The sequence below is a fragment of the Hypomesus nipponensis genome, chromosome 8 (genome assembly GCF_054491055.1).
Source record: "Hypomesus nipponensis isolate SF chromosome 8, ASM5449105v1, whole genome shotgun sequence".
Lineage (NCBI taxonomy): Eukaryota > Metazoa > Chordata > Actinopteri > Osmeriformes > Osmeridae > Hypomesus > Hypomesus nipponensis.
The window spans coordinates 2847836-2861909 of record NC_140368.1 but is presented as its reverse complement, the minus strand read 5'-3'; the positions used below and the strand labels follow the sequence as shown (position 1 = coordinate 2861909).

Sequence of the window (14074 nt, the reverse complement as noted above, 5' to 3'; positions counted from 1 at the left end):
AATTATGGTCACGTTAAAAAAAGATCCGTTAAAAAGAAATTGATCGTGGTGGTAAGAGCGTAAACACTAACGTAATTTCTGTTAAATAAACAGCTCAAGGGCAAGCTAATTAAGATACAAGAGTGCATCGCAGTATGAAACAGCACTTCAATATGCTGTCCACGGACCTCCAAAATGTTACATTGAAAGTTAATTATAACAAGAGATATATTTGTCCCCAAGTGGAATCCAGTTGTTGCAACAGTAACAGTAACTGAAGCTATAATTAATTAAACCCAGCTGGCAGAGAGCTTTTAATTGATTCTTCATTTCGCATGCCCAGTAGAGACACTGAATCATCCATGTATGTTATTTGTATGATCCCTTGTTGATCCAAACAGTAGCTGTCTAATTAGATGTTCGACGTATTCCCAGTCTCTGTTCATTTCTCCCTTTGTATTTCTGAAATTATGGTTTTTGATGAAGGCTGCATGTGGTCGCCCCAGTTTTCAGTTGAGTTGGCAATTAACACAGCATAAACAACAGGATAGCCTACTTTTAAAACAATTAGCCTGCCGTTCAACCATCATAGCCTATACTTGTTTTTTCTATTCTCCCAACTGTTGACATGGTAGGTTTTACTGCAGTAGTAGTTTAAAGACTGCTCGAGAAAATCCGATAATAGCCCAGATAATCCATTTTAACTCTGGCCCCACTACAACCTTTTTCACAGTTTTTTTATGTTCTCGACAGTGTTTTATTCTCTCAATGCTTCCGACTGCTTGGCGTGTTTCAAGGTGTAATCTGGATAAATCAGATGCGTTATGTTTTTATGAAATTTACCCTCAACATGTGAATCACTTTCGTTCGCCTGATTATGTAACAGTTCTGTCGTCCGGTGTCAGCTGGTTGGGAGGCATTAGCTCAACACCTTGAATAACAAGAAAACCGCGCGACTGCGACTCCCTGCACGGTAAACCAATTAAACAGACTCTGCCACAGCAAGCTTCACTGATCCGATGCCTTTGGGCTCCATATTTTATGAGCTCCCATAGGGAACCACATAATGCGATCTAACATTCAAAGTAGTCTTGATGTTTCAGTATCAACACAAGCTATGTTTCGAAAGGCAAACGGATCGAAAAAATGTTACTTTGTAAATTTTACTAATTGATTGTTATTGTAGAGTGGGATACTTACATCTGACCACTAGGGGCATTAGCCATAGCTGGGTACAGTAACGTACCGCTCTCTACCCTGAGGTAGCCAGTTGATGTTTGGTAACTCTATGGTTTGGTCGCTATGCATGAGAGACACGGTTTTGGGGTTCTCAATAAATGAGTTATAACAAAGTCTGTGATAGTCCCACAGTGCCTCCACTGAGCCAAGCTATCAATAGAAGGTAAAGAAAATAGTACCCTGATAAAGATGTCTCGCCAATACTCAATTTCTTACACACAACGTGTTTGTAAGGGCCTCGAAGGGCCTACTTAAGCGTTAGGCATTTGTAATTCTGTGTTAAAAATGTTTTTGGAGAAATGTCAGCTAATTGGCTGTTTCCCAGTGAGACAAAAATGCATGACAGATGTTTCGCCTGAGAGCATATTTCAACATTTATATCATTGGTTAAACATTCATGTGCCAGGTACTCATTGAATCTTCACAAGTACATATATTGAGTAAATTGTCCCCTGTCTCAGACATACTGCATGTTTAGGTCATATACTTGTGCTGTATGGTGCCTAGTGTGTATCATTGCCTGTGGTTGAACAGCGCTGGGCAAGGCTTTATAGTTTCCCCCTATGGTACCATACCAGCATCTGGGATACATGTCAAAGTGGATTAGCTGTGTGTGGTGGGTATTAGAGGGTTGCTTATCTGTGCCTGATGTCTTCAAACGATAGTCTTTGTTTTTCAAATTCTCTACTTCTAAGCAGGTACTCTATTTTACTCTATTTAAGCATGTACATATTTTAGAATGCTACTAGTACTAGTATGCTATATAAAAAAAGACATTGTAATATAGCAATTAACAGGGGGTCAGATGGCTGAGCGGCTAAGGAATTGGGCTACCAATCATAAGGTTGCCGGTTCGAATCCCAGTTTGCAAAATGATGTTGTGTTCCTGGGCACTTCACCCTACTTGCCTCAGGGGGAATGTCCCTGTACTTACTGTAAGTCTCCCTGGTTAAGAGCATCTGCTAAATGACTAAATGTGAATGTAAATGTAATTAACACCAAATGAATGATTAGCCATTTCATTCCTGCTGAATAGAGACCCTCAAACTAATCTTGAATTTAGCCAGAGGTTTTGGAAATTGCTTTGGCTTTTTTCTGCCTTTGATCCAGCCCCACTCCCACCCTCCTCTTTATAGTTATAGCTTTCCCAAACAAGTACAATTGCCTAAAAACTGATAGCAGAATGCTATTTCAGTCAATCAGCATATGATCAGAATTTCAGAGCAGGAAGAGGTTTGAAATGAAAGGAAAACATTTAATTCATTCATGACATACGTGTCTTCAAAGGATAGCTGACCTCTTGCAGTAAATTGAATTATGGCCAACCAATGCCTTGACATAAAATTGGCAAAAGAGAATATCAAACTTTCACAACTGGGCATAAGGTATGTATGTAGTTCTTTCTACAATATGACTAAAATCAAGTAGTCACAACAAGAAGTGAAGGAAGTTCTTCTTGTACTGAAGGAAACCCTGTTTCACAACCTTTGTATCATGAAGGACCTCGCAGTTCTTGCTCGAAATCCAAATGTATTGAGACAGCACAACATTGAAAAGGAAAGTACTGTTTGAGATGTCTAAGTGATGGTCAGTTACTGCTACTGTTCTGACCATATGACGACATCTTTCAAAATGAACATCAGCAGGCCTCCCAGAAAAGCTTATGCATGTACAGTATGTCTAAAGAATGTGAAGCCCCTTAATAACAGTCCCACTCATCTCCAGAGTGAAGCAATAAAAAGATGAGAGCGTGAATCATCCCACATCCCCAAAGTCAACCATCTCGTTATCTACAATCCACTAAAACTCTGCAGTAAAGTTTTTGAATCATTAAAATTGTTCTGTGTGAAGTTCCCCCAACAGCTTTAATTTCAGTTGGATTTCCAACGGTTTCTACATCAGGGAATGGTCTTTGGGATGCAGGGACAGAGACTGACTTGTTTGAATCTTGTTCTCTCCTGGCCTTAAACATCTGAGGACCAACCAAAACCTACTCCAACACAAGAAATTCATCTTAGTAGTCTCCTAATGTAATGTCAAGGGCTGACTTCAGAAGCAAGCGAGGGAAATGTTCTGTTGAAAGGTTTGTGTTTGGCTTCTCTGCAGTTGCTATATTGGTAAATTATGGAGAGATGGGACATCAAAGATGCTCCGCTTATTATTGTGCACCATCCTGATCGGCATGAGTGAAGCCCCTCAGGTACACCAGCATCCCCATACTCATTGGACCCTTCCAGTGTGGCATTTATTAAATCTAACCTCTTATCTACATTTTAATAGTTCCCTTTGTAAATTGAATATATATTTATTTATATATGGGCATGCCCTTGATATATCTCAAAATTGTAATTTTGAGGAGCAATCAGCCTAAGGACTGGGTTTTGATTTAAACGTTTGGGTAAAAACATCCCCTATAGCTGGAGAAAACAAATCAAGCAGGAGTAAACAAACACTGCGGCAATGTTCAAAAGCTGGTCTTTTCCTATTCTCACCAGCACATAAGACATTGTTTACATACATTTACATTTAGTCATTTAGCGGACGCTTTTATCCAGAGCGACTTACAGTAAGTACTCGGACATTCCCCCCCCCGAGTCAAGCGGGGTGAAGTGCCTTGCACAAGGACACAACATCAGGCCTACTGTAGCTCTTGACTGAGTGCACGGACCAGTTTTAAATAAAGTCCTGTCCTTCTGAATGACAGTGTGTCAGATAACTCAGCTTGTTTACTGCCAGTCAGCCTTTCCAATAACATTTTCGTGATGTTGCTCGGGGGAAGGAAGTTAATACCTTGGTGGTGTCCTGCCTAGACTGATACGCTTCATCAGAGAACCCGGAGCATTCGAAGCAGTGGGGAAGGATGATAAATGAGCTCAGAAACTGTCGTCAAAGTACAAACTGCGGCTAGTTGCTTAGCAGGTGTCGCCGGCCACGCGCAGCGATAAACACGGAGAGGAGATTAAATGGATAAGATGGGGCCGACAACACTACAGTGCTCCACTTTGATTCAATCGGCCTTCAATCAGGATTCACCTTTGATTAGCTACATCAAGACCTGGATCGTGTCCCGCAAACCTCTTCTGAAGTCTTCAACTCCCGCAGCTAAGCACCTGGGTGTAGGTCTTCAGCTTTTTGACCAGTCAAGCTGTTTCTGGTTCTGCCAGACAGTATAGTTGTAAAAAGTAGGATTGGGGATGTGTGGTAGAGTCAAGCCTATACTCTCAGGTACGCACCAGTTATGACTATTGAGTGCCTAAAACAACAGAGATGTTTAATTACACCCTGCTCTTTATTTCTGACTAATTGACTGAGCAAGGATTCATTTTGGAGATGAATGTCAAATTGAAATGGCCACTTCATTCTGCAAGACTAGTCATGATAATGATTAATTGCACATGAACGATAGAACAACTCATTTCACGAGTCTCATGATATGTACTGTAATGTACTCCTGTCCTAAATAGCTGCTGTTGGCTGGAGAATAAACCGCTTTAATGGTGTCCCATGACAGACAATATAAAGAGAGGCTTCAACTCAATGGCTCTATGAGCTTCACAACTGAATAATTCAACATTCGAGTATTTCATATCTGAGTATAGATTGTTATAAATAGAATGGCCTGGATAGCTACTCTGTAACAACATAGGAATCGCCAGAGGTGGGGGGGGGGGGGGGGGGGGGGGGGATAAATGTTGATATCCAGGCAAAAAATTTGCCCAAAGTGCTGAATTAGATCTTGGAAGAGAGAGTTTGGTTCACTATAATATATACTTAAAACAAAAGAACATCAAAATTAATGCCTCTTTCCTCCAGTGTTCGGAAGTTAAATTAAATGCAATCATGTCAGATAGCCAGCTATTTTGTATGTTTGGGATAATATAGGACAGAACCTTTGTTCCGATAGGCACTTCCAGACTTCAGGCTTTTGATAGAAGTGACTCTGAAACTTGCTTGATGGTGATGGAGACGTGAATGGATGTGGAACAGTAGAAGGAGAATGGAGGGTGGGCAAGTAAAAAGTGGTGGTGGTGGTGGCGGCGGCGGTGGTGGTGGTGGGTGGTGGTGGTGGTGGGTGGAGGTGGTGGTGGCGGCGGTGGTGGTGGTGGTGGTGGTGGTGGCGGCGGCGGTGGTGGTGGTGGGTGGTGGTGGTGGTGGTGGTGGGTGGAGGTGGTGGTGGCGGCGGTGGTGGTGGTGGTGGTGGCGGTGGTGGCGGTGGTGGTGGGTGGTGGTGGGGGGGCGGTGTGTGTGTGTGTGTGGGGGGGCATGTTGTGATGTCTTGCCATAATTCATCCTGCTCCTAATTAGAAAGGAAGTTATTGATCCCTCTACTGAGGCAAGGATCCACAACAGATTATTTAAGGTCTTGCTTGGTTTCCCATCCTGGCTACTGTACCATTGAGGTTTTTTTTACTAACACCAAGAGTGATAAAAAAGTGTCGAGGGAACCAAGGGATATTGTCCCCAGAGCATGAAAGTAAATTACATTTGTGCAAGAAAGTCACAAGTCACTATAAAAAAACTACTAGTAAGTACAAAAGTTTTGAAGAAAATGAATCTGAAATCTACCGTAAAGAACAGCCAGAGGTCATCATAGAGAAAGTTAAGGATTCTGCTTTTTGTAAATAGTTTGCCATTGATCCAGTGCTCTAGTAGTATTACCCAGGACTACGGCTTCTCTCAATGCACCATATAAAATATTCATGACATCATGCAATGTTTTATGTGACCCGCCTGCACTGGTTCCATTTGTTGCCTGTTCTCCTTCTGATCATATCATTTCTACAGTTGGGCTTATTTTCACACAATTTAAAATTTCAAAGAAACTTGTTTTATGAAAGTGGGACGCTTTTTTAAGACTGGTCCTGTGTAACCTACCCGGTTTGGACAAGAGGTCCTCAAAGAACAAAACTAAAGTCACGTGTAACTGTAGCTCTGACAGCTGCTCTCAGCTATACTCTGTTCTCTCTGAAACCCATCTGGGGGGCTGTAGAGCTGGGACTAAGATTTCACAGGTGTTAACATGTATGATAGAGGAACCGTTTGAAATGGTTTGCTCTCCCTGAAAACTATATTGGCAAAATCGAATAAAAGGGTTCTAACCTGGTTGTAAATCAGGATAAGAGCGTCTGCTAAATGACTAAATGTAAATCAGTTATTAAATACATTGAATCGAGAGACCTTCTGTCACCTTCTGATTATAATTATAAGGTTATTATAGCCAGGGGAAAGTCTATTCATATTGTTATTCTCTTTATAAATAGCAACTACCTAGACCACCAAGCAAAAAAAAACAAACAAGCTCATTTGACATTTAATTAACTGATTAGTTTGAAAGCGATCCCAATCAAGAGTTATTTTCTACAATATGATTACATCATCTTGACAGGATTGTTTGATAGTCAAGTGCCAAGTTCAAGCATATTGTCAACTTAAACTTGTTACACTGAGGATCGCTCAAACAAAATGATTTTGTGTGACAGAGTAGAGCATATTAAGAAATTAATCGGATTAAATCTCAAAATTGCTTTCTCAGTTAAACCTGAGAGAGGCAGTGGTGTGGCTGTCAGTGTGAGTGAAGGTTCACTGACCCATGAAGATCTCTGGTCGGGAGTAAATTGGATAAATTCAGGATAAATTCCTGAAATTTAGAGAGGGATAAAGATAGCGCTGTCATTTACCACCCATACCTCACTGATGCCCCTCAGGAATAATTGTGAATGAGCTATAAAAGACGAGCAAACTGCCCAGAGGACCTGCAAATTGATTCTGGAAATATCGCCAGCACCATAACCCAGACTGCCCATTTCTCACTGCCAGACCTAAGTGGGTGCAAAGGTCTTCTTTATCATTAAGTGTAATTTCATCCTGTCAAGCTCACAGCCTGACCCTTTAAAGAAGAGACTTGGGGAAAGCTTACTGGATCAAACAGCATTTTGAGAGAGAACCTCATATGATTATACTTGCCTCCTTCCTCCTGCTTGCTGCATGTCAGATGAGCGATGAGGATGTTTTATCGCTGGTACTAACATGAAACACATATTCTGTACACGATTTTACTAGAGGCTCAGTTTCAGGAACTTCATCTTGGTGAGGCATATTTTGCTTGTGCGATCTTGTCTTCCATTCAGGCTTGGTGAAGCCTTAGCAGATTGTAGCCTTGGGTGCGTTTTAGTCTTCCCAGATGTCAGTCTTGTTCTCTGTCTGCCATGGCTGCACAGTGGTGGGCTGTTTTCCTAACATAAAAGAGAGCCTTTTCCTGATAGCTGATAGTGCACTTACCACTGAAAAACCTCCAAGACCACAGCACAAAAGGGGAGAGATTGCGCTTACTGCTATCTCTTTGACTGGAACACTTACACCTAGTTTCAACTGATGAAATGATCAAGCTCATGTAGGTACAACCTCCTCAGAGGCAACTGAAGTGGTCGCCTGGGTTAGTCCAAATCACTGGCTAACCACACTGTCTTTGTTCCAATACGTGGCACCATATGACAAACCTAGTTTACCACAAAGTAGGTTTGAAGAAATGTAACCTTACTGTTAGGTATATTTCTCTTTATCGAGTAATGCAGAGTCAATGAAGTCAAGGAAGTTTTATTTACATGCGCATGAAGCATGGAGACAAGTCAGATCGCCGTACAAAGTTGTCTAAAGGCTTCATAGTAATAGGCAGTTCTTTTATACATGGTTTGAACAATTTACAGGATGGAGACAAGACTTTTCGCCTCCCCCATGTGAAGGCGAAAGTCCTTCCCCTTTGAATGTCAGCTAGTCCGTCTAAAGCTTGTGGAAAGTTTCATGCTTTGTTTGCAACATGTATGTGACACCTGCTCCTCATACATGCACTGAAAATGATCAAACAATCAGCATATTTAAGCAAGGCTTGAAGTCTAAGGCAAACTTATGCTAAACCACTGCAGTGGTTTCTCTTTCTGAGCGCAAATATGTCACACAAACACACACACACACACACACTCACACACACACACAGTAGCATTCTTTTCAGCCTGGATAATGTACATTTCCAACACCTACTTGATACAAATCATAGTTTACGCCTGAAATTGAACTATTGAAACGTATTTGGGAAAAGGGGACTTGCTGAGTTGAACAAAAATATTCTGTTACTGATATTACTCTTTAGAGAGTAATTTAATTTCTCCAGAAGGCTCTGATAGTGTATCACACTGTCAAACCTGAATAGTACAGCTGGTGCATTTATGCAGTACTAGGTTAACAAGAAACACATGATAGGTTTTCAACGTACCACATAACCTGTGAAGACAATTATGATTTAAACTCAGGTCCATATCCTTTAATAACAGTGATAGTCATTAAATAAATGTGGATGTAAAACTGGAATACTGTAGCCGAGTGTTACCTTTTTAATTATGACTTCATACCAACGTGATACTAGAAACAAAACTCTGATTCAATATACAGTTTTCATGGGAACAGATCAGCACAACTGACCGTTGTGAAGACAATCCAGGCTCCTGTTTTCTAGCAACCGTTGCCGTGACACCAACAGATATTTGCAGTATTAGAGCTCCCTCTATTGTTTATTGAGAAATCAAACCAATTGTTGTTTGAATGCTTGAATTATTGATGCTTGTTGTCATGTGAGTGACAACTACAATTACAATGTGGACACAAGGACCTTGTTTTAAATAATACGTCACACAGGCAAAATGACACTGTATGTAGTGTGTCAATTTCACCAGTTTATGACAAGGTACAACATTACTAGTTACTTTACTATATTTTAATATATATATATATATAATATGGTATTCAAGCATTATTTCATACTCATTATTTGTTACTCAACTATGGCTTTAATTCCATTTTCAATTAGTTGTTTTTCTCACTTGGGAGAAGAAACTGTCCCAAACCATAAACAATTGCAGGAAAAGGATTTAAAAAATCCAGTGATGGCAGGCTAAACTTAAAGAGTACATTTGTTAAAGTAATTGGAGGGAGACATACCAAAAGGAAAATCAACTGCACCTGCAGAACACATTGCAATTGTTTACAAATTTTAATTACTGCTGCTACACACTGTCTGTACTATAAAGCAAACATTACCTCTTAATTTTAAGACGTTTTGTAAATCGTATAAATAACCACACAAATTCAACAGAACTCTAAAATTCTTCACCACATTACTTAAGATATGGCAACAGCCTACAATGGGTCATTCATTTAGTCAACATAATACACACTCCTCATTAGTCTACTCTTTATAGAAATAAACCACAGCAGCAGTGTATCTGTAACTATTCTAGTATTCTAGTCTTTGAGTATATAACTGTTATATTGTCCTCTTGATAAGCTATGTCTAAAAATCCAAAACTTCCATACTGTACTTTGTCACTGAAATGAAAACATACACTACTTTCCTATGCTTCAAATCCACAAGCAGCTAAAAACATTTGAATAGAAATACATTTCGGAACATGTCTATTAGTTATAGCAGCTATCATTGTATACAGACAATACAAACTATACCTCAGGAGTACATAGTGGAAACCCAAGTTCACAATCCAATAACTTTCCAATCAATTACAAAATTTGAATAATTTGAATGAATTTCTGCAGAGCTCATTCAGTAGCTCACAAAATAAAGAATCTACCTGTAGTGCAAAGTGATTGTAGGCCTATTCTAATATAGAAATATTTTAGATTCATTGCCCCACACATTACTAATCAGTGCTTCTCAACAAAATGTTTAAAAACAATCTTTACCTTAGACTAAACAGTCTTGTGTAAATGTCAGTAGTGGGTGTGAAATATTCACAAACTGCCCCTCCAATGTTGCTGTCAATCATAGAAAAAATGGGTTGTTTTAAAAACTGGGTCCATTTGATCATGGCCTTTTTGCTCGAATGAAGCACATGATGTGCCTATTATTTATTACTGTGACCCATACTAGTCTGGCAAAAGGAATAGAGTCCTCAGATTACAAAATCCCTACTGAAGCACTTGCTGGTAAATCTCTAGTCACCCTGTGAACGTGTACAATACAAAATAACTGAATAGTTAACATATAATAAAAATAATAATTGCAGGCATTAACAGTAAGGCATGAAAGGTCATGTTGCTTTAAGTCGATTGCCATTACGTCTACACCCACCACTTTATAACACAGTATAAGTGTTAAATGTTATGACAGTTATGACTTGTCAACTCTGTACCAATAATTATCCCTAACTAAGCAACTCTTACAAACCCTGAACTGTTAAAACATAACACTGATTCACCTGAAAAGAACATTTCTACTTAAAGGACATTATCATGGTGTATGTCAAGCATTACCCTCTTTGAAAGTTCTTGTAAGACCAAACTTTGGTGAGAAACTTTGATACATTTTCATGTACTGGACATACTTCAACAAGCTACCTGGCACCGCTCAATCACTTATTTAATCATACAAAATTCCCTTTACAATTTCCTTAGCTCATTAGTACTTCAGTCATTGGCTCACCCCAAATTATTGCCTTTGCTTTTGAATTAATATTTAAATTGAAATTTTGATTTTGAACAAGTCAACTTTACTCTGTGCTATTCCAATGGGTCTTTGAGGCTATGTAAACAAAGTACCACTAGATGTCAGAAAAGAATCATTCATATCAAACGATATAAAAAAAATAAATAAAAAAAAACACATTCCAGCGGCCATCGGCTTCCATCTTCATCGACCCCTCCCCTCCTTCCTCTGTAGACAAGTGGTGCCGCCTGCTTAACTGTCTCCTGCCCCTCAGACCCCACAGTCATTGGTTCTGTCCTGGAGTTTGCGGGAAAGGGTGAGCAGGGTGGAGATGGAGGCCACGGACATGTGAAAGAGCAGCTGCCAGATGTTCCTCAGGCCGAACAGGAAGACGTTGCATAGGACGATCACGCTCAGCAGACTGAGAGACTTTAACTTCTTCAGAGACGAGTGGAACAGGTACAGGTGACACTGTTCCAGCAGAGAAATAAAAATATGGTTATTACACCAATACGTGTGGACAAGTGAAATATGCCAGCTCAATCTCAAGGGCTCCCCTAAAGAATTAGCTGTACGTGTGTATTCACACCTTTTTTCACTTTTACAAGCATAGATCACGATTGACTGGATGAAAGTAGTAAAGAGCATATTCTGGACATGGAAGGAACACGTACCTGACAAACACAGCAGACAAATGCCAGGAGAAATGCCACAACATTCCATATTCCTTCATAATCATCCTGGTTGCAACAAAAATATAAAAACACATACTTCTAAATAAGTAGTAAATCTGACCTGATGTGAACATACACACAGGATGAATGCATAACCAAGACAGTATATAAGTCATTATAAAAGGGTGGGTGGTCAAGGACAATACCTGAAATGTGTACTCGATAAGGTGGATGCCCCTGATGAGGTTCAGGGAAGCACACATGATGTTCAAGACCAGGGAGAGGATGCCTGGTGCCGTTACTGGTGCCAGTCTCTGATTCTGACCTGAAGAAAACACAAACAAGTTAAAGTGCTGCAACACTATTGCTGCTAATAGAAGGGACCCGACGAGAATCCAACAGCATGTTGGACAGTACAAGAAGACTCACCAGAGGCTGGGACTGGTTCCAGGTGCCCATTGGCAGTACCGTTGGTGAGCTGTAACTCCCCCAGAGAGAGGACCTGAGGGGGTCGAGTCCTGAGGTCCTCCTGGACCTCTGCCAGGGTGACCTCCAGGGCGGGACAGCCCTTCTGGTTGTACTGCTGCTTCAGCCTCTGGATGGTGCCATCTGCCAACCAAGACACAAGAAGAAGATGGGAGTCAGATGTCTGAGCGGTTAGGGAATCGGGCTATTCATCAGAAGGTTACCGGTTCGAATCCTGGCTGTGCAAAATGACGTGTTCTCGAGCAAGGCACTTCACCCTACTTGCCTCGGAGAGGATGTCCCTGTACTTACTGTAATTCACTCTGGGTAAGAGCCTCTGCTAAATGACTAAATGTAAGAAGATGACGATGGTAGGACATGCTTTCACAGAGCATTGGGATATTCCCAATCCACCGCTCACACCTGACATGATGATAACAGACACACCAACTAAAACAACCATCTAGATACATAGGACTCATCTACATTATATATCCCCATGGAAACGCGTGACATAGACTCCTCTTTTTTTGCAACTTGCCAAAATCCAGGAATGGGTACGGCCTCACTGCCAGGGCAACCTTGGCGGAGTCGAAGCATGCTGTGAACTCCCAGCGCAGGTCCTCCAGGAAGCAGAAGGCCAAGGCTACAGGCAGGCTGTGGTGACACACCGTCATATAGGACACACCCTCGCAGGAGATTAAGCTGTATGGGAGCAAAGGGAGGAGGGAAGAGGGGAGGGAGGGGAGGTGAGCGAAGAGGGGAGGGGGGGAGGGAAGAGAGGGGAGTGAAGGGGGGGGGGAGGGAAGAGGGGAGGGAAGGGAGGGAAGAGAGGGGAGCGAAGAGGGGAGGGAAGAGAGGTGAGCGAAGAGGGGGGGGGGGGAGGGAAGAAAGGGGAGTGAAGGGGGGGGGGGGAAGAGGGGAGGGAGGGGAGGGAGGGGGAAGGGGGGAGGGAGGGGAGGGAAGAGGGGAGGGGGGTAAGAGGGGAGGGAGGAGGGGAGGGGTCGAAGAGGGGAGGGAAGAACATATAGAGGAGAGAGAAGGGGATGGAATTGGAGAGAAGATTCCATTCACCAAACTTGAAACTCTCTTGAAACAGTGATAACACGACTTTAGTCTAGTGTGTTTCCTTACTAGATGTTGAGGTCATGACCCTTGACCACCCCTCTCTCAGGGAACAGGTTCAGAGCCTTGGAGATGGTTCTCAACTGTTGTTTCCGCTCCTGAAGCTCCTTGTTGTGCTCAAAGTCTGTGGAGGCCGAGAGGGGAAGTCCGTCCCTTACCCGCACCACAAAGGCAAACAGGATCAGAGGCATGATCCACAGGACCTCTGCAGAACACAGAGTAGAGTAGACAGGGTGAGAAAAGAGGTAGAGACATAGATAGAGAGTATGACCGTTTTTGCACAGAAATACCATATAATGAATCGATATTAAACGCACTAATTAAACAGGTGTTAAGCATACTTATATTGTTTTACTTTAGAAGGCATGTAGTATGAACTTGTGCCTTGGCTTATAAACGACGAGCCGGTTAACATAGTAACGGACAAATACATGTTGGCAAGCTAACTGCGCGTTTTGTCAACTATTACTTATCAGCTGCAGTCATTAGCAAGCAATCTTTGGGGACAACTCCGGGACTGGTGTACTACCCTCCTCATGCACCGTGGGACGACCAAGATCCAAAACGAGTGTTCAGTACCTAGCATAGCTCTACTTTATGCTGATGTTAGGGGGGAAATGTACTGTAATGCCATACTTCTAACCTTAGCTACCTCTTATTTTAATAATCTAAACATTGCCCACTAATCCCTTATGTCCACAATGTGCGATATTGACTGACTAGCTACTTCCCACATACAAAATCCTATAGGTGCAATGTGTAAACCAGACTAGCTAGTTAGTATGCCTGCTAGCTAGCTTCCCATGCCAGCGTGAGCTAACAATGCTAACCGCTAGATAGCTTACCTCATCATCCTCCTACTGCCGCTCAGCTCAGCTGGTTTCCAATGTTATGCGTTCTATTGAAAAGCAAATGTGCTGAGTGCTGTAGCGCAAATCATCTAACGATAGGTAACTGATTTCACGACTACTATCAGCTTAACTGGTCTACTACTTGTTTCCCAGCCGCTAAGCTTTAGCTGTTGTTTACTTCCTAGTACAGCTGCAACGCGAGATGCAGTGTTTGCTGCCACCTCGCGTTACTAACAATGAGAAGTTGGTTT

The 14074-nt window shown here is 41.7% G+C and overlaps 1 protein-coding gene across 1 annotated transcript; it reads right to left on the bottom strand.

Annotated features, from left to right (window-relative positions):
• Window positions 1-9244: 9244 nt before the first annotated feature.
• On the bottom strand, window positions 9245-14005 carry sec22c (SEC22 homolog C, vesicle trafficking protein). Its single transcript, XM_084702890.1, has 7 exons — window positions 13818-14005; window positions 12982-13177; window positions 12389-12552; window positions 11812-11991; window positions 11589-11707; window positions 11383-11448; window positions 9245-11179 (listed from the first exon to the last, which is right to left on the bottom strand). Exons 2-7 carry the CDS (start codon window positions 13161-13163, stop codon window positions 10979-10981), a joined length of 912 nt encoding a protein of 303 aa, XP_084559016.1. The 5' UTR covers window positions 13164-13177; window positions 13818-14005; the 3' UTR covers window positions 9245-10978.
• Window positions 14006-14074: the final 69 nt, after the last annotated feature.

Bases quoted from the DNA above. Each gene is read 5' to 3' on its own strand.
- sec22c (XM_084702890.1), bottom strand. From the start codon at position 13,163: ATGCCTCTGATCCTGTTTGCCTTTGTGGTGCGGGTAAGGGACGGACTT. The intron at 12,553-12,981 runs GTAAGGAAACAC...GCTCCCATACAG, and splicing joins GGTCATGACCTCAACATCTA to CTTAATCTCCTGCGAGGGTG. The intron at 11,449-11,588 runs GTATTGTCCTTG...TGTTGCAACCAG, and splicing joins TTATCGAGTACACATTTCAG to GATGATTATGAAGGAATATG.